Raw genomic sequence first — 20,694 nt, forward strand, 5'->3', positions numbered from 1 at the left:
TTCCCTCCATGTCACCCTCGTGTTAACTTATTAAGGACCTGTTATTAACGGGTTCTTATCGTGTGACTTGATAACAGCCTAATTAGTTATTGTGTCAACCCGGAACCCGTTATTTTCGTGTCATTTACGTGTCGTGTAAAAAATTGCCAAGTCTAATTTAAGGTTTAGGGTTTACACTTCTTCAGACAAAGGTGAAGGACATTTTTGCATATTCAATTCCTTTGATGGTTTTCGCATCTGCAAAAGTAATTTTAATGATCCAGCCATCAAATTTGTGTGAATATAGTATGAGATCACATATGCCAAAAATCACTAAAAACAAACTTTCAGGGATTAGTATTGGGATGAAATCCTTCGACGGTTAGAAATGTATCATCACAATTTAACAGCTTTTTTAGCTGCTTTTTTGATGATTTTTTACAACTACACTCATTGTCCCTAGAAGAATACAAAGAACAGAGCCGATCATCATTTTTAAGTATTTACTCTAGTGGTTAGTGGTTACCACAAAATCTTACGTTTGACTTAATGGAAGAATAGAATAAATTCAAAGTGTTTGTTGAATCTATTGTTTTAACGGGTGCGCATACTACGAAACTAATTTCCAGGATCCAACCGTCAAACTTGTTTAAATATAATACGAGATCGCATATGCCAAAAATCACCAAAAATAAACTTTCAGGGATTAGGTAACGAGACGAAAGGTTCAACAATTACTAAAGTATCATGACAATTTAACGACTATATCACAGTTGATTTTGATGATTTTTTACAAGGACTCGAATTGAGAGTAAACCACACACTGAATTGACTTGATCATCAAATTTGATACTTTAACTATTTGAAAATAAATAAAAAACATTGAGAAAAAATCAAAATTTTTGTGTTTGCCCAACGAAATTTACCAATGTCAAACCAAACTTAGCTAACTTCGTCGGGCAACAATACTAAATTCATTAGGCAATTTCAAATTCCACCTCACTTTTTTCCCAAAAAATAAAATTTCTCCCCAGATTAGACGGTTTACCCGTTGAAACAATGTAAAATTCATCACGCAAATATATTTTTCCACCTTTTTTTTCCCAAAAATTTAACTACACAGGCATTTCTATGTAATCTTTTCTTGACGAATTGGTTTATTTGGCCGACGAATTGTTTAGGTAATAATCCACTTGCCAAATTTTTTAAACATTTGCCCGACGAATTGGTTCGTCGAGCAAATGACTCATATGTTATATTTGGCCGAGAGCCACTTCTTCTTCCTCTTCTTGCCGTTTCTTTCAGTTCTCTATGACCTTTCTCTGCCTTCTTTCTCAGCCTTTATCTCACTCTCGAGCTTGATGGAAGGTATTTTATCCCAACTTTTTTAAATATAATTTTTTTAGATTTGTGAAATATTAGAAATGTGTAAATTTGTAATATTAGATGTGTGGATTTGAAATTAGATGTGTGAATGGATGGAGAGGGTGGGGGAGGGACGAGGGAGGGTTAATGAGGGACGGGGTTGGTGGACAGGTGTGGGGGCTCGACGAATTGGTTCGTTGGGCAAAGGATTCATATGTTATATTTGGCCGAGAGCCTCTTCTTTTCTTCCTCTTGCCGTTTCTCTCAATTCTCCATGCCCTCTCTCTCTCGGTCTTTCTCTCACTCTTTAGCTCTATGGAAGGTATTTTGTCCCCACCTTTTTTAAATTTAAATTTGTGAATTTGTGAAATATTTTGAAATGTGTAAATTTGTCATATTAGATGTTTCAACTTCATATTAGATGTGTGGATTTGATATTAGATGTGTGAATGGATGGGAAGGGTGGGGAAGGAGGGTGAAAGAGGGAAGGTGTCGGGAGGTTGGGGGACGGGCTGATAATTTTTTTTTTTTTTTTCTATTTTAATATAATCGTTCGGACATTGAAGTCACAAGCGGTTAAGTTGCGAGATATGAACCATCATCCTCATCAATGCACCACCGAGAATTTATTTATTTATTTATTTTTTTTCAGTTTTAATATAATCGTACAAACATTTCAGTTTTAGTATAATTATTTTTTAATGTTGTGATATCTTTTGAGATTAATATACTTAAAAATTAATTAATGTAAATTAAATATAATTTACATTGTACATTTAAAAAAAAAATTAACAGTTTGCCCGGTCGTTGGGCAAACAATTTTTGTTTTTGTAAATAAATTGTTGACTGCCGAAAAATTGATGTCTGGGAAGTTATATTCGTTGGGTCAAGTTGGTCAACGCACTTTACTCAATGAAAATATTGTTAGAGAATAATTCAAAAAATAAATAATAACAAAATTTGAAATAATTGATTCTTTATCTATGAAATATACTTGCAATACAAAATGAAACAACAAACAAAATAAATATAAAAATTAAAATGATAGTGATTTGATTGACAATAGAGGCTAGCGAAGCTATGTCCTTCAAACAATATTTCTGTCCCACTTTTGTGCATGTGGTTTTATGACGTCTTCTTGACCAGGATACAACTATTTAATTCTCAAACTATCACTGCATTATAGAATTCTGGCGAATTTCTTTGAGAGAGAAAAAAGATAATTCTTCTGGAAATTTAGACTGCAAATATATAGGTTGTTTGATACACTTTCAAATACCTGTTGAACGTATTTGAAAATACACAACTTTTTCCAAAAGCTGTGTCTCTTAATCAAAATGTTTTTATTTAATTAAAAACTTAATCCGAAATTAAAATTAATAAACTCTAAACAATTTTAACCTCTAAAGCCCTTGTCTTGATTAATTATTATTAATTATATTAGGGGGCGTTTGTTTGCCCTCACTAAGTGTCACTGGACTAGACTGGATTAACTATTAGTCCAATCCCGTGTTTGTTCCGTAGTGGGATTATGTTTAATGAGATTAAAGCGGACTCACATGGACAAACTCCTTCACTAGGAGTTCTTAGCGAGACCCCCAGTACCTATGGGATTGCTAAGACCTTGTCTGCTCAGTCGTCGTATGCTTCATCCTCGTCGTGCTCTCATCCTCTCTCTGGTCGTTGTTTTCTTGAGCACTGACAACCACCATCACACCACCAACCCACCACCACTTTATCCCTCTCTCCTCACCTTGAACCCAGAATTTCGAACTAAGGAAGATCCCACTCTTACCTTTGTCCATCCAGCTCTAGTTGTCTGCTTCGTTATGTTTCGAACTCAACCTCAGACTTGTCAGCTTCACACACTTGACGGGATCTTGTGAACCTAGCGGTGGGTAAGCCACCCAGTGCGCTTGAAGGAATATAGGAGGCCAAAAACGTCGTAGTCTACGATGGCAGTAAAGACATTGGCTGGATTAGGATGACAGTGGCGTGTTCTCCGCCAAGGGTAGCGGCTTGGGATTCTTGTTTTCATTTGGTTTTGATTTAAATTGGGTTTTGATTTCGAACTGTGGTTTGATGTGATCTGGAATTGGCATTTGATTTGCTCTGCAATTGTTTGAATGATCTACAGGTGTGGAATGAATTTTCAGGAGAAAATAAGAGAATTTAGAAAAAAAGAAAAAGAGATTAAATAATAAAATATTAATATATATTAGATTAAATAATATTATATTAGAATTTGTTATTATCCAGTTTCTTAGTCTGACAATGCACCAAACGCTTAATTAAGTTAGTCCAACTTAGTCTAGTCTAAGCCAGTCTAGCTTAATCCCTGAAGCTAGTCTAGTCCGAGATAGTCCAGTTCAACAAACGCACTCTTAAAGTGTATAACACAAACCCAACCCACACAACCATAAGCTCAAGCCTTCAATTCTATTCCAGCAAGCCCAATCCTAACTAATAGTCTATTAATAAGAACGCATTTTTTATGTAATTGATTGTCACGCTCTCTAGATTCAACCGCGAACCCTTGTCCTTTGTTGACCACAATGGAATGTCATAAACAGTGGCTCAACAGAGATGGTTCGAATCAAGCAAAACGTGTTGGCACTGAAATGCCAGAGTTGAAGACTTCTAAGACATAATAATATTTTAAAATTGTTCGTGTAGGATAACAGTTTTTATTTTACGACACCGTAATTTTTTACCTTTTTTTTTTATTACATCGAAGCAAAATGAATTTTGAACATCTCTTAATCCTTACGTGCTTCCAAAATTATCATGATGGAGTGATTTCAGAGACACAAAATACATCTGTTGATGGATTTATGTGTAATTTTCCATTATCCATGTGTAAAACTTAAAATAATGTCATGTGATCTGTACACTATTCAGTATTCAGTTAGTCAAATATGTCCCATGAAAAGAAATTGAGTAAATTATTGGTGGTTTAAATATCACGAAGCTTGCTTTAAATACTATTTTAATTTTGTCCAGACTGACACACCCAAAATTTAGAAGTGAACCTAAGATCCCGGTCCAAAATAATACTAACCGGAACCCCGTGGTATTTAACAATCCCTATTATAAATAGCTCAGCTAATCTGCTTAAAGAATAGTTCTCTTGAACTGGTATAAAGTGTGCTGACTTAGTAAGCAGATCCATTATTACCCAGGTGCCATCGTAACCATTTCACATACGAGGAAGCTTATACACGAAATCCATGGTAATATTTTCCCATTTCCACTAGGGAACGGGAAGTGGTTGCATTAATCCAAAAGGCTTCTTCCTCTCAGCTTTGACTTGCTGACAAATTGCACATCGACTCACATATTCAGCAATCTCTCTTTTCATGCTAGGCCAGTAGTAGAAAGGTCGAATAGTGTGATACATCTTGGTACCCCGAGGAAATGCATAGGCCGATATATGTGCTTCATCGAGAATATCTTTCTTTAGTTCGGCAATATTCGGCACGTACCTCCGACTTCCCTGCATAAGCATGCCATCAGATTCCTGAATCCTAAGATCCTTCTTTTTCCCTCATGACACTGCCTCTGCTAATTTCTGAGACTCTTCATCCTGCACTTGGGCTTTTAGCACGCGATCTATTAAAATCGGTCTGACCTGGAAACTAGCAAGTAAAGCATCTTCCCGATCCATCACTCCCAAATCAACTCCAGTATATCTCAATTATGTGAGGAGAGGGATATGGCAAGCATAAAAAACATTAAGTCAGCCATGTGATTTTCTGCTGAGTGCATCTGCCACCAAATTTGCACGACCAGGGTCGTACTCAATCGTGCAATCATAATCACTGAGCAGTTCTATCCACCTCCGCTACCGAAGGTTAAGATCATTTTGGGTGAAAAGCTAGTTGAGGCTTTTATGATCTACGAAAATTCGACACTTTTCTCCATACAAATAATGCCTCCAAATCTTCAGGGTGAAAATAATGGCTGATAACTAGAGATCATGGGTAGGGTAATTCATCTCATGTGGCTTCAATTGTTGTGAAGCATATGCAATTACCCTGCCATGCTGCATTAATATGCAGCCTAAGCCATTTAAGGAAACATCACTGTAAATCTCAAAATTACCACTGTTGTCTGGAAGGGCCAAAACAGGTGCGTGAGTGAGACAATACTTTAGCTGCTGGAAACTCCACTCACAATCATCGTCCCACTCAAATCTAACATCCTTTGTAGTCAACCTTGTCAGTGGTAAAGCTATAGTAGAAATATCTTTAACAAACCGTCGGTAATAACCTATTAAGCCAAGAAAACTCCGTACCTCGGTGACGGTTTATGGCTGCTCCCAATTTTCAACTGCAGCTACTTTCTGTGGGTCCACCTAAATACCCTGAGCTGATATTACATGCCCCAAAAATGCTATATGATCTAACCAAAACTGGCATTTGCTGAACTTAGCATATATGGTGCTCCCTCAATTTCTTCAAAACCAAAGTGAGATGTCGAGTATGCTCTACATTATATTTAGAATACACCAAAATATCGTCAATAAAGACAATAACGAACCTATTGAGGAATGACTTGAATACCCGATTCATCAGGTCCATAAAAGATGCGGGTGCATTAGTTAACCCGAATGGCATCACGAGGAATTCGTAATGACCATATCGAGTCCTAAAAGTCGTCTTAGGAACATCTTCACTTCTGATCTTTAATTGATAATACCCAGACCTCAAATCAATCTTGGAGAATACGCAAGCACCTCGAAGTTGGTCAAATAAATCATCTATTCACGACAACGGATAATAGTTTTTAATCATTACTCGAATCAGTTGTCAATAATCGATACAAAACCTCAAAGTCTCGTCTCTCTTCCGTACAAACAAAACTGGAGCTCCCCAAGGTGAAATACTAGGCTGAATGAAACCCTTATCAACCAATTCCTGCAACTGAGTTTTCAATTCCCTCAACTAGGCAGGAGCCATTCGATAAGGAGTTAAGGAGATAGGATCTGTACCTAGAAGTAAATCAATAGTAAACTCACTTCTCTATTTGGTGGTAATCCAGGTAAATCATTAGGGAAAACATCAGGGAAATGCCTAACTACTCAAACATCATCCACACGGGTAGGAGTATCCCCATTCAATACCATGTGAGCTAAATAACCCTGGCAACCTTTCCTCAATAGCTACTTGGCCCTCACGGGAGAAATGATACCGTGTTTCAATCCACTACGTACACCCACAAATGTAACCACATACAGGTTCGGCCGATGAAAAGTGACTGTCTTTTCATAACAATCCATCTTGGCACGATTGTAATGTAACCAATCCATGCCTAGAATAACATCGAAGTCAACAATATTTAATGCAATAAGATTAGCTGGGATAACGATGTTCTCCACCAAAACAGGACATCCTTGATATACCCAGCTAACATAACATGTCTCACCTTTAGGCATCGAAAACTCTAACTCATAACCGAGAGGTGTGGGGTAAGGTTGCGTCGTCTGAACAAACGTATGAGAAATAACATAGTGTGTAGCACCATAATTAATTAATACTCTAGCAAAATGGCCAAGAATATTTAACGTACCCATAATCAGATCAGGATTGTTCTGAGCATCCTGCAAGGTGATATGATGCACACGACCCTGTGGCTGTTGCCATCCTCCACGACCCATGTTACCTTGATTCCCACGTCCTTGTGTACAACGCCCCTGACCAGGCTGATTAGGCTGCCTCAATGATTTTGCACTGCTAGAAGCAACCTTAACATTCTGGGACTGCCCTCCGGGATACCATTGTGATCCACCAGTTGAATATGTCGGATATGGCGCATAACCTCCTGGATACTAAGCGTAACCACTCTGCTGATACGGATCATGTGGGTATTGATATTATCTTCTAGAATATGGAGCTATATTACCCTGATAATGATATGCTCCACCATAACCCATCTGGTAGTGGCAAGGCAGATGGTTAGGGTTTCTGCTAGCTCTATGGGCACTAAATAACCCGATGTCCCATCTGACCACATCTAACCACAAACAAAACATCCACCTATGTTGCCTTGTCTACAATCCCAAAAATGTCGACTATTACATCTACGGTAGAATGGACCACCAGAACCACCAAAATCTCTTTGTCTCTAAAATGAGAACCTCTAGAACATCCGTCCCTCTACGGTGCAATAAAACTCGAGCCCCCACTAAAAGATCTAGAACTGGTACCACTTCTCTTAAAACTCTACGTCTTGCTTACCTTACGATGAATGACCTTTATATTTATTACTATTTTTCTTCTGATTATTATCTTTTTCTTCTTCCTCCTCACTATCATCTGGAGCATTTTCAAAATCCTCAACCCGAAGCGGGACTTCATAAAACTCTTGATATGTCGAACAGGGAATAGTAGTCACCATGGAACGCCACTTCTTTCTAGTACCCTATTTAAATCGTCAAAGCATTTCAGGAGGATTTTCAGCAATCTCCGGACAATACCGGGACAAATCAATAAACTTTCTATAATACTCATTAGCTGACATTTTCCCTTGCTTTAATTGCGAGAATTCTTGCCTCTTACGATCCAAATACTCTGGGGGTACAAATCTCTTCTGGAACAATTGCTTAGAAACCTCCCAATCTACAGCTTCTTCCGGTGACAACTAAAAAGATTCTTGCCTCCACCAGGATACAGCCTTCTCACCCAAAAACCAAATGGTCGTCTCGACCCATCTATCTTCATAGAAATTCCCATGTCGCTACATCACTCGATAAGTTTTCTCGACATGGTTAAGCCACAGCTTGACTCCTTCTGGCCCCTCTTTACCCACGAAATTATTCATCTTTAAGTTATATACAGTCTCCAGATGAGTCCTCTGGGGAGGACGAAGTGAGGACTGAATGGCATTAGCAAAGGTACGTGGCTCTCTACGAGGCGGCATGGTTCTGACATATGACATCAAAATGATTAGAATACTCATAAATTTGCAGGACTGCCAAACCTAAGCTCTAATACTAAACTAACACACCCCGACCTAAATTGAGGCATGTTAGCCGTCACATGAGGGTGACGTAGCCATGTGCGCAGTGCGAAAGTGATAGTGATACAAATATGTGGGTAAATAAAAACCAAAACTAACTAATTTACACTAGGTAAGTATATAAGTACGAGTGAAGGTGTTTAAAATAGTAATGCAAGTGATTAGGGCGTAGGTAACCTAAGTGCAATTCAGCAGGCTAAGTATTAACTATACAAGACATAAAGGAAATCCCTAAATTATTTGAAGTCCATTAGAACCGCCATAGAATCCTTGTAAGCCATGAACACGAACTTCTACCTAGAACCTGAAGGGGTGCAAAACAGAAAGTGTGAGTGGGCAAAAATAATTTTTTTCAAAACCATTTCTCTTTCCAAAAGTAATAACCCTTAACCGTAAAACCAGTATAATTTCCCAGAAAATTATGTATTTATAGAAATGGAGCTTGAGAGTAACGAAAACCAAGTATATGTCATGTCACTATCTCAACAGTAAATATGTAAGCCATGTGAAAAAAATCAATGTAAAAGTGATATGCTAGTTGGAGTCACCTAATTTGACCTGTACAGCTGAACCTATTGCTCATTAATCCAACCAGAGTCACCTAATGTGACATGTACGACACTAAACCTGCACACGAGTTGGAACCACCTAACGTGGTTTGTACAACAGGCTGGGTGTAAATAAGTTCGCTCAAATGCTACGATCACGTGAAGGCTGTGCAACGAATCGTAGGTCACCTATGAGTCGGAATCACCTAATGCGGTTTGTACGACAAACTGGCACCTGACTTGGATCCAAGCTGAGCATGCGGTGCGGGAGGTGAACGATCACGTGAAGGCTAGGCCCTGGCCACGGGAGGAGTACTAACACTGGGGTACAGAACAATGAGCTCTATGTGCATCAACTCATAATCAACTACCATGTAACCATACCGTCAGAATATATTCACCTGAACTTACCTGGGCCTCCGCAGCATCATGCAATATTATGCAAAACTATACTAATGCATATGCTAAAATGTAAAGCAAACATGACATGGCATTTTAAACGAAATTTCATTTAAAAACAGTTTCTGGAAAACACACACACACACACACACACACACACACACACATATATATATATATATATAAACCAAAAGCCCACTCACTGGTATGTAGCAGGGTCGTAACCCCCGAGTCTCGCCTGGTTGCGCTCGTCCTCCGGAAATGTCTCACCTATATGTGAAACAACTATTTTAACATTAATTTTAAGCACATACCCAAAACCGTATAATAACTTCTTATACGTTGCTCAATTGGGGCATTTGAATATACCATCGTGGCCTACTCAACACCACGAGCATCCTCATATTTTTAAAATAATTTTTCGACGCCCCACGTGCCCTCACACGTGCAGGCACATGCCTGGCACACTGACGGAATCCCTAACGGTGTTAGGGAATATTTCATTAAATAATAGAGTATTCCGTCTAAAAACTAATAGTGTTACCTGACGCCGTCAGTATATTCCGTCAAAGTTGACGGAATATTCTCCTCATTCGGTGGCTTCGCCGAAATTCGCTGCCAGCCATCGTCTGTGTCGCCAGTTTCACTTTGAGGTCCTAAAATCGACGGGAACTGGTCGGAAAATCCTTTGATATTTCGGCTAAGTCTGCAACTCAATAAACCCGAGTGTCCCGACGTCCAAACCACTCCAAAATTGTTCCAAGATGCTAAGGGAGTTGTATGCGTTTCCCATAAACTGTTTTTAAATGAAATTTCATTTAAAATGCCATGTCATGTTTGCTTTACATTTTAGCATATGCATTAGTATAGTTTTGCATAATATTGCATGATGTTGCAAAGGCCCAGGTAAGTTCAAGTGAGTATATATTGACGGTATGGTTGCATGGTAGTTGATTATGACTTGATGCACATAGAGCTCATTGTCCTGCACCCCGATGTTAGTGCTCTGCCCGTAGCCAGGGCCTAACCTTTACGTGATTGTACACTTCCCGCACCATACGCTCAGCTTGGATCCAAGTCAAGTGCCAGTCTGTCGTACATACCACATTAGGTGGTTCCGACTCGTAGGTGACTTGCGATTCGTCGCATAGCCTTCACATGATCGTAGCACTTGAGCGTACTTTACACCCAGCCTGTCGTACAGACCACATTAAGTGGTTCTGACTCGTGTGCAGGTTTAGTGCCGTACAGGTCACATTAGGTGACTTCGGCTAGATTGATGAGTAATAGGTTTAGCCGTATAGGTCACATTAGGTGACTCCGGCTGACATATCACTTTTACATTGATTTTTATCACCTGACTTACATATTTACTGCTGAGATAGTGACATGGCATATACTTCATTTTCATTACTCTCGAGCTTGATTTCTATAAATACATATGTATTACTAATTTCTGAGAAATTATACGGGTTTTAGGGTGAGGGGTTATTACTTTTGGAAAGAGAAATGATTTTGAAAAACTTTGTTTTTGCCCACTCACACTTTCTGTTTTGCGCCCCTCCAGGTTCTTGGTAGAAGTTCGTGTTGGTAGATTACGAGGATTCTACGGCGGTTCTGACAGACTTCAAATAATGTAGGGATTTCCTTCATGTCTTGTATAATTAATAATTAACTTGCTGGACTGCACTTAGGTTACCTATTCTCTGAGCACTTGCATTACTATTTTAAACACCTTCACTCGTACTTATACCCACATATTCGTATCACTATCACTTCCGCATTGCGCACATGACTACGTCACCCTCACGTGACAACCACCTTGCCTCGATTTAGGTCGGAGTGTGTTAGTTCGAATGTATTAAAATGATCGAAAATTTTTTCAATAAAACCGTATTTGAAAATTCAAGTGGATTGAAAAAAAAATAAAAAATTAAATGTTTGTTTCAAAGAGTACATATCTTATATTTCTTTAAAAAAATCATTTAAAATACTTTTAAAACTCAAAATCAATATCATCAAAATCGCTTTAAAATACTTCCAAACCAACTGTAACCTTATTAGACTAGTCTTTCTCCATTTCAACGAGCAGAAAAATGATGAATAAAAAATCCACTTGGACCACGTGATGAATAACCTTACAACATGTGTCGTTATCCAGTAAACTCCAATTGTCTTGGCTTCGTCTTTTCCTTATTAGTATGAAGCAGATCAAGCTTCAACAAAAAGGAACACCTTAATTCTCAAATCTGCATGTTCCTGGATTTTTACCTACCAAATCTCTGAGGCTTCAGATTTTATCTCTGGAAAGGTAAATTCTGATGGATACCCAATTTCTCTTTTCCTTTCAATTTTTCTGAATAGAACTATTTATCTACCCTTGTTCAAAATTTGTCTGCAATTTGGTGGTTTGAGGTGAAAGATTCAATTTTTATTTTATTTTTTTTATGTTTTTGTTTGTGGGAATTTATAATTTCTTTGGTTGTGAATTTTCATAGGCTGAATTTCAATGGATTATATGTTAATTCCTTTTCATTTATTGGAATAGCGAAATGCTTGATGCTAAAATTTTTATGGGATTTTTGAGTAATCAGTTGTCAAGATTGAATTTTGCTGTAAATATCGGGATGAAAGTAAATACTTGTTTGTGGGGGAGAGTGAAGGTCATATTTGGAGGAGGGTTTTTTGTGATCTTTGGATTTAAAGTTTTTGGGTAATTCCATGAGAAGCATCACAAAATTTTGCACATATTACTCAACAGCATGCGGAATATCTTTCGTTAACTTTGGAGCCAAATGTGCATAAGTTTCATATCACATCCGGTTTGATAACTTTTGATCTGGACTCTTGAATTTCGCTTGTTGTAGTTGTATGTGTGTGTTCGTTTATCTTTTGCATTAATGAACTGAAAGTAGAATGAATAATTTTGCAGAACTTGGATTGAAATCAAATGGTCTCGTTTTTTACGTTTCGATGATCCCAATTCTGGTGTGCGTGTGTTCTTTTAGTTTTGGAATTGATCAACTGAAAGTAGAATGAATAATTTTGCATCCACGAGGCTAAGTCAACTATGTGGTCGCTTTTTGAGTTTGGGTGGTTCCAAGTGTGGGGCTAAAAGGTGTCGTCCGGTCTCTGAGATTTACTGATCTTTGCAGTTTCTGAATGGGGGCTCTTTTGAGTTTGGCTGGCTCAAAGTCTGGGAGAAACGAATACCATGAAGTCTCTAACAATGATACCTGCAAGAGGCGAAGAATGTCATCATGTACTTTGGAGGAGAGCCAAAGACTAATTCCCAATCTTCCTGATGAGCTGTCAATCCAAATTATTGCTAGACTTCCTAGAATTTGCTACTTCGACATCAGGTTGGTTTCACGGAAGTGGAAGGAAACTGTTACAAGCTCCGAACTATATAAATTGAGAAAAGAAATTGGTAGAAGTGAAGAATGGATGTACTTGTTGACAAAAATTGAAGAGGATAAACTTTCCTGGCATGCTTTTGATCCCCTGTCAAGAATGTGGCAGAGGCTACCTCAGATGCCCAATGCAGTTTATGAAGAAGAATACAGTAAGGGTTCTTCTAGGTTTTCGATGTGGAATATGGTGGGCCCAAGTCTCAAAATTGCTCATACTATTAGAGGCTGGCTAGGGAGAAAGAACTCGTTTGAACAAATGCCATTTTGCGGTTGTGCCATTGGTGCTGTTGATGGATGCCTTTACGTTCTAGGTGGATTTTATAAAACTACGACCATGAGGTGTGTCTGGAGATTTGATCCAATTCAGAATGCATGGAGTGAAGTGACAGCCATGTCTGCTAGTAGGGCCTATTGTAAGACAAGCATTCTGAATAATAAATTGTATGTTGTTGGAGGAGTTAGTCGGGAACGAGGTGGATTGATCCCCCTTCAGTCTGCCGAAGTTTTTGAGCCCTCCACTGGTACGTGGTCCGAAGTACCAAGCATGCCATTCTCAAGGGCTCAAGCCTTGCCCACTGCCTTTTTGACTGACATGCTAAGGCCTATTGCCACTGGGTTGACTTCCTACATGGGAAGACTATGCGTATCCCAGAGTCTGTATTCATGGCCCTTTTTTGTTGATGTTGGGGGAGAAATCTATGATCCCGAGACAAATTCTTGGGATGAAATGCCTCTTGGCATGGGAGAGGATTGGCCTGCTCGGCAGGCAGGTACAAAGTTAAGCATTGTGGTAGATGGTGAATTGTATGCTTTTGATCCTTCGAGTTCATTGGATAGTGGTAAGATCAAGGTGTACGATCAAGGAGAAGATGCTTGGAAAGTTGTTATAGGAAAAGTCCCTATTCATGACTTTGCTGGTTCAGATTCTCCATATTTACTTGCTGGTTTTCATGGAAAACTTCATGTCATCACAAAAGATGCGAATCATGAAATCGCAGTTCTGCGTGCTGACCTGTGCAGTAATTTGGGTTCTTTCTCACCAAGATCAACTTCTCTCATGCCTAGCTCCTCGCATGAACATTCCAACACTGCGGCAGAATCAGACGCAGTTATGTGGAAGGTCATTGGGACGAGGGATTTTGGTTCAGGTGAATTGGTTGGTTGTCAAATTCTTGATGTTTAGCACAAGGCTGAGAATCCCTTCGTTGAATCTATTCAAGCGAGCTGTATGGCGCGTGAAGATCGAGTTGAGTTGATAAGTGGTGCACTTTGCATATATAAGCACATGCTTATTGTTTTCAGTTCTGGTAGGTTCTAGTATATAGTAAATTATAAGAATAATGTATGCTGCCCTCGACATTGAATTTTCCTAACTTGGTGTCCATTTTGCTCGATAATGTACCACGGTGAAAAGGAAAAGGAAAAAGGTCATGTAAATTTGATTGAGTATTATTGTACAACTATAGACAGTACATGTACTATATACGTATTGCTTGTAAAAGTGAATGAAAATAAAGTACAGTTGCTGCGCTTGCTTAGTCCATTGTTTTCGGGTACATTATCTGTATACTGCTTCCATACCGGCAACGAGCATTCGTACTTAGTATTTTATAAAATCCTCTTCACATTGCAGAGTTAGAATTGTGTTTCTTCTGCAGAAATAAAGGGTATTTAAGAGGGTATTCATGGTATGATATGTCTGATAACATTGATATCAATGCTTGCATCGTCACTTTTGAATGAGGAACAATAACTGAAAGCTATAGTCTTATCTACATTAGCTGCCATCAAAGACTTTCAGTTTAATAAAGCATCGTTTGGTTGGGCGACAAACAAGATACAACCACATTTACAAGTTACTCAGGAGAGAGTTTACCTTGTAACCGATTGTGTATTTCCTTAATGTCTATCTCCATTATCACGTAACCTAATGAGGTAGAAACGAGGGAATATACAACTAAGAATTGCTTAGGATCTCTTTTTTCGCAGCAGGAGAGTTTTGCACACCATAATTGAGGAATGAGACATGTCAAAAAAATTAAAATGAAAAATGAAAGAAAATAAGTAGTGAGTGCTGGGGCAGCAAACCATGTGAAAAAATTGCTTTCAAAATGCAGGCATGCAATTATGCAGAGGAATATTAGGTTCCCTGATGCCATAATGCAGAATTTGAATATAGTTTTTGAGCAGACCTCGGCCTCCAATACAATCACTGGGAATTGCTTTGTGATTGTTGGAGGTTGGAGCCAGCCTGCAAGTTGTCTGGTTGACTCATTTGTGAGCCTCATTCCAATCCTACACAATCTTCAAGTGTATTTTTCGTCTTCGAAACACAGTTTAACGCATAAAAATAACTTAATAGAAGAGACTTTTTTTATATAATTTATTTTACACGTGTAATTGTGATTTGTTTGAAAGAAAAAATATCGGCTTCTTACATAAAAAGAATCAAGCATTTCCTTTTATTGTGGATGACATCCATATAACTGTGATGGGAACATTTTCTCATGCCACTAGTGTAACTGTGATAGGAACATCTTCCTACTAACAAAATGGCATAGGATATTGAGAAGATTCCAAGCAAATTCAATAAAAAGTACTTATTAGACAGTATTAAGACACGTTTGGGACTTAATTCTATAAGAAATGATTATACTAATAAGTGTTTTTACTAAAAGTCCTAGAAGTTATTTTACCAGAAACATAGTGAAATTATTATTAAAAAATCAATATTTTATGAAAAAGTAGTTGAAAGTGATTTTTTAAGAAGTATCAATTATATACTTCTTCAAATGTTTTCTATGATTCATACCTGTTAGCAAACGTAATCAGAAACATTTTTAACTATTTCAAAAATAGTCTCAACATGCTCCTAAAATCCTAGATAAGTATCAAAACCCTTTTAAATTTGAACGATGCCTTATTAATTTGAGATTTGACATATTCACTACAATCTAAAGTCCATGTTTATCATTTATTTTGTATTGCATGTTTCAAAATATTAGGTGCCGTAGAAAAAGTTTTGTTTGGTATGGTGGTTGCCTTCCATGACTTTGATCTGAATAGGTTTAGTCCGGGTGACAATATTGACCAATTCAATAACAACATGACAAATAGTGATGTTGTTAGATGCTTTCATGAACCAAGTCACATATGGTCATAGAAAGTTATGTAAATGGATTCTAATTCCCCCATTATTTAACATTCTCCATCATTTTTTTATTACTAAAAGTGGAGAGAGATTCATCTACATCAACTCAATGATTTGAAGAATCATGGTATAGTTATCTAAATGGAAAATGACGATCGTTCAAATATATATATATTTTTTTTCTTATACGTTTCTGATTAATTATGTCTGTTGTTTTGCTTTTTAATTTATTTAATTTGATAATTAAAAAGTAAAAAGAGCATGTTAAAAAAGTTAATATGCGTGATTGTCGTTTCTCTTTTCCAATACATGCTTTGAAAAATGGTGCCAAGTTGCCAACGACAAACGGCAATTAGGCAGAAGGATTTTGGGACAGACAAAATTCACTAACATCCAACCAAACAAAAACAAAGCCAAACAAGCATAAGCAAGTGGCCTGCCCGCGCCTGCCGCCGCCGCCGCCACCTTCAACTTACAGATATTAATACAGCTAATTAGAAAAAGACATTTACTTAACAATTATCTGATTCAATGGCCACTTTACATTTCTGACCAGGTCCTTTTTGGTTTACTTCTATTTTTTTTTTTAATAAATCATATTATCTATACTAAAAGAAAATGAGTATGTTTAGCCTCACAATGAACTAGCAATAATGTGCTTCAAATTCCCTTTTAGCGAGAACTGAACTTAAGACCTTTCATTTACAAGTGAAGAGAAATATCATTAAATCATAATACTGAATAACGTACTCCCATAAATTAACCACTCTTATTTACGAAAAATACTTTTTAGACGGACCAACACACTAGTGCCAAAATTATGCTATTATTATTGATTTAGCCACAATTAAGCATTAAATTCATCATAAATATATATTATTCGCATTCATGTGAGTCAAATTTGAACAAATCATAACTAAAGTGAAGGCATCTATCACTAATAAAAGACTAATTATCAATCACAAGTGCTTACTTGTTCTTATTCTCGTATTATTCTAGTTTTGATTATATTTCTCATTAACCTAATGCAATTCATGAAAGGAGAAGAATCTACAATTTTGAAAGTATCTAGACAGGAAAACAATCGACTAGTAAGTATCCTCCTATCATTCAATTATTATTTCATTATTCATATACCCTAGTGTCAAGATTTTAAAACTAATTATTTTCAGCTTATTTTAGTTGAAAGACAATTGTACCATAACATTCAATTTCTATTTAATTAACATTTAGTTTCCTCTACAAATTGGGTTTAGTTAAATTGATTAGAGTTGTGTGCTCCCATTTCTACACATCAGTTCGAACCCCATTTCCTGTAATTTAAAATAAGTTTGTAAAAAAAAAAGGATCTACTTTGCTTAAATGACATTCAACCTCCACTTCAACGAATTGTGCATAACTTCAAATTAGATAGATGACAATTGTTGATTAATAAAAATATAATCCTACTAGTCATCACATTGATGCAAAGGGAACAAAAATGCTAAGGAGACTCTTAAAAGTAGGGTTCTCTATGAACTCTCAACCACCTCATGTTTTTAGCACAATGATTTATAATATTGACATGAATTAACGTTAAACTGTAAAATGACAAAAAGTCCATAGAGCGTTCTACTTTCTTAACATTTCTCCAACCATCAATTACCAAAAACTACATCCAAACATGTCATAAAAAAGTTTAAAGTAATTTTGTTAATACAAAGATAAGACATGGGCAATTATGTAATCACACTTCTATGACTGAGAAATTTCTGTTAATTCAGGTGAAAAATCTAGCTCAGATCGTTTTAGGCTACTTTCTTAATTTCTACATCAAGCAATTCAAAGGAGCTGTCTTCTTCTTTTTCTTCCTCTCTCTGTCTATCCAGATTTCTAATCTGTCACTGCCCTTTGGGTTCCCATCACCAAGAACTTTGGTTCTTTTTTACTGCAACTTCAATACAAAGCTTTGCTTTTTGGATAAAAAGCTTGCTTCTTTCATGGGTATATGAGCTTTGACTCTTCTGGGTTTTAATCCAAGTGTGAATCTTGATCAGATTTGATCTGGGTTTCTTTGTTTATGCCATTTGTGGAGGTTTTAATCTGGTTCTTGGAAAGTGGTCTGAGAAATTGAGAGGTGGGGTTTTGCTGGATTGGAAGGTTCATCAATGGCGGCAGGTCAAGATTTGATTGAGCTGAAATTCAGGCTAATTGATGGGACCGACATAGGACCACAGAAGTATAGCCCATCTACCACTGTACAATCACTCAAGGAGAAAATACTGGCACAATGGCCTAAAGGTTTTTCTTTTTTTTTTTCTTTTTATCCTAATTAATTCTTCTGTTAAATTTGTGTTCTTTTTATTATTTATTTTATATTGCTGCCGAACCTATATTATTTAAGGTTCTTTTTCTTTTTATATGATTTGGGTTGGGATTCTTGAGAGCTTTTCTGCATCTTCTCGTTCTACATATCACATTATTTTTTATGATTATTGGCCAAAATTGTTGAAATAAGATAATGTTTATGTATTGAAAATGCTGTGAGGAAATTGTTGTTGCTTTTATCATAGTTGTTGTGCCATTATCCAAGAATTTTGAGGCTCTAACTATGTCACTCAGTGTTGATATGATCTCATGTAACGGCTTGAAATCCATACAAATGAATTATGACGGAGTTCTTAGTCGTTCTAGAAAGTGTATGTTCAAGTTAGTCATATGTTTATGGATAATGTTTTGAATGTACTTGTTTGTTACTGCATTAGAACATATGACTAACTCCTAAAGATGACGAACTTGAGCATAATCCAAAAACAGAATATTGATAAAATTAGTCAGGTGACGGAGTTCTTAGTCGTTCTTGAAAGTGTATGCTCAAGTTAGTCATATGTTTTTGGAAATTGTTGTTGCTTTTATCGTAGCATATGTTATGAAAGTGTATGCTTAAGTTAGTCATAGTTGTTGCATATATGTTGCTGATGTCGGAAAATAGACATATCATGTGTTTGCCTCTTGCACTGAGCAAACAGAATATTGAAAAAATGTAAATATAGCCTATACTTTGACAAAAGTAATGAAACTTAGGTTGCTTTATGATCGCACCATTGTGATTTGCTTTGAGATTGACTTATAATTTTCTTATGTAATGTAATCTGTTTGATAGAGAAAGAAAATGGTCCAAGGACAGTAAATGATTTGAAGCTTATTAACGCGGGAAAGATACTGGAAAACAACAGGACACTTGCTGATTCCAGAAATCCAGTTGGAGAACTACCAGGAGGTCTCATCACTATGCACGTGGTTGTGCGTCCTCCGATCGCAGACAAAAAGAATGGTAATTATGTTTATGTTTTACAAGATGCAGTTTTGTTTTTCTTTCAGCCTGAATATTTGCAGTTATGTTGGAATCTTGGATATATCTTATAGAACATGCTCTTTGTTGAATTGTTACCTTTACTATAGTCTCTTCCCCCAAGTATCCGACATCATGGTAGTTTTCATGAGTGTTGACCCCTATTTAGCAATCAATTCTATTAAGACATAATTATTATGCATCAATCTCTTATGAATACAGCTCATTCTGAGCAATAACCAACAAGGTGTCTTGTTTCTGATTCATCTCGATTTCTTGACCCTCAGCACACATGCTAGATCTGGATTCAGTATTACGTCAATAACTAATTTCTCATGCTACTTCTCGTAACTGCAGTTTCTTAAAGACATGACACAATAGGCTCTTTTCCATTTGTTTTTCTTTCGTATGCTTTCTCATTAACTGAGCAAACGTGTTGTCTCTCGTAATAGATCCAACTAACACATTAGGCTCATTTTCATTTCGTCTTTATTTTGTATGTTTTTTTTCTAAACTGAACCTCAGTCTTTCCCCTCCCCCCCTTGTTGTATATCTTGCCTTATTAGCTTTTCCAGTTTGCTATCATTCTGCTATTATGTATAACAATATCCATAGATTGATCCCCCTTTTCAATAATTTTTAGTAGATGAAATTATGGAACTAAAAATTCTGGCTAGCAGAAATGCATACGAATTTTGTAATATGAGACACTTTGACGTCAATGTTATGTAATGCGTAGATTTAGGATTATGTTAACAAAACAAAAGATTAAGGTTCCGGTCACACGAGAATGACAGTTGCATTTTTCTACAGATAAGTTGATCAATGATTCTCCAGAGCAGCCTCGATGTTCATGTTCAATATTGTAGGTTCTGGTAACCAGCTTCGCGGAACTGCTTCAGTCTGTTAGTGTTTTCCGTGTCTTCTCGTGTTGCTGATGGGATGCAGTTTAAATCTCTGTTCCCGGGCGGTCACAAGTAGCAGCAAGAAGTTCGTGGATCCATCAGCCAGACTTGTTATTTTGAATCTTATCATCTCCGTATGTAAAACACGTTATAGTTCCTTATTGCGTGTGATTTGTTAATGAGAAAAGGACCATATTGATGCATTAGGAGCTGCTTCTGGTTTGCTGGCATCAATGAATACAAGTGTAAATGAAAAAAAAAGCAGACGAACATATTGATTTGATTGATTCGCGAGTTTATTGGAAAGCAGAATTCGTGTTTTAGCGGTTCAAGAGCAGTTTCTTTCCTTTTTTTTTTTTTTTTTTTTTTTTTTTTTTTTGGATTTTAATTTACATATTCAAGACAATATTCCTTGGTATATGCTTTTCGCAAACGATATAGCGTTGATAAATGAAACTTAGGAGGGAGCAAATGCAAAGCTTAACCTTTGGCGGGAAGTGTTGGAATGTAAAGGTCTTCGTCTAAGGTAAGTCAAAGGCAGAGTATATGGAGTGCAAGTTTAGTGGGGGAACGGAAGTTCAAT

The 20,694-nt window shown here is 37.0% G+C and overlaps 2 protein-coding genes across 4 annotated transcripts; both read left to right on the forward strand.

Moving 5' to 3' along the window:
- Window positions 1–11,325: 11,325 nt before the first annotated feature.
- Window positions 11,326–14,262, forward strand: LOC137707508 (F-box/kelch-repeat protein At1g22040). 3 transcript variants are annotated; one of them, XM_068446390.2, is made up of 2 exons: window positions 11,326–11,622; window positions 12,467–14,262. In XM_068446390.2, the coding sequence occupies exon 2, from the start codon at window positions 12,474–12,476 to the stop codon at window positions 13,905–13,907; it is 1,434 nt and encodes a 477-aa protein (XP_068302491.2). In that variant the 5' UTR covers window positions 11,326–11,622; window positions 12,467–12,473; the 3' UTR covers window positions 13,908–14,262. The 3 variants fall into 3 exon arrangements, with proteins under 3 accessions (XP_068302491.2, XP_088542628.1, XP_088542629.1); XM_088686502.1 differs by having other exon boundaries at window positions 11,471–11,622; window positions 12,244–14,262; XM_088686503.1 differs by having other exon boundaries at window positions 11,485–11,622; window positions 12,320–14,262.
- Window positions 14,263–17,654: 3,392 nt separating this feature from the next.
- LOC137747337 (membrane-anchored ubiquitin-fold protein 3) lies at window positions 17,655–20,443 on the forward strand. Its single transcript, XM_068487436.2, has 3 exons — window positions 17,655–18,155; window positions 19,018–19,188; window positions 20,020–20,443. The coding sequence occupies exons 1-3, from the start codon at window positions 18,023–18,025 to the stop codon at window positions 20,073–20,075; spliced, it is 360 nt and encodes a 119-aa protein (XP_068343537.2). The 5' UTR covers window positions 17,655–18,022; the 3' UTR covers window positions 20,076–20,443.
- The last annotated feature ends 251 nt before the right edge of the window (window positions 20,444–20,694 follow it).

The sequence above is a fragment of the Pyrus communis genome, chromosome 15 (genome assembly GCF_041283825.1).
Source record: "Pyrus communis isolate YQ-2024b chromosome 15, ASM4128382v1, whole genome shotgun sequence".
NCBI lineage: Eukaryota > Viridiplantae > Streptophyta > Magnoliopsida > Rosales > Rosaceae > Pyrus > Pyrus communis.

Coding starts and splice junctions, on each gene's coding strand:
- LOC137707508 (XM_068446390.2), top strand. CDS start 12,474: ATGGGGGCTCTTTTGAGTTTGGCTGGCTCAAAGTCTGGGAGAAACGAA.
- LOC137747337 (XM_068487436.2), top strand. CDS start 18,023: ATGGCGGCAGGTCAAGATTTGATTGAGCTGAAATTCAGGCTAATTGAT. Junction 18,156..19,017: donor ACTGGCACAATGGCCTAAAG/GTTTTTCTTTTT, acceptor TCTGTTTGATAG/AGAAAGAAAATGGTCCAAGG. Junction 19,189..20,019: donor GATCGCAGACAAAAAGAATG/GTAATTATGTTT, acceptor ATTTTTCTACAG/ATAAGTTGATCAATGATTCT.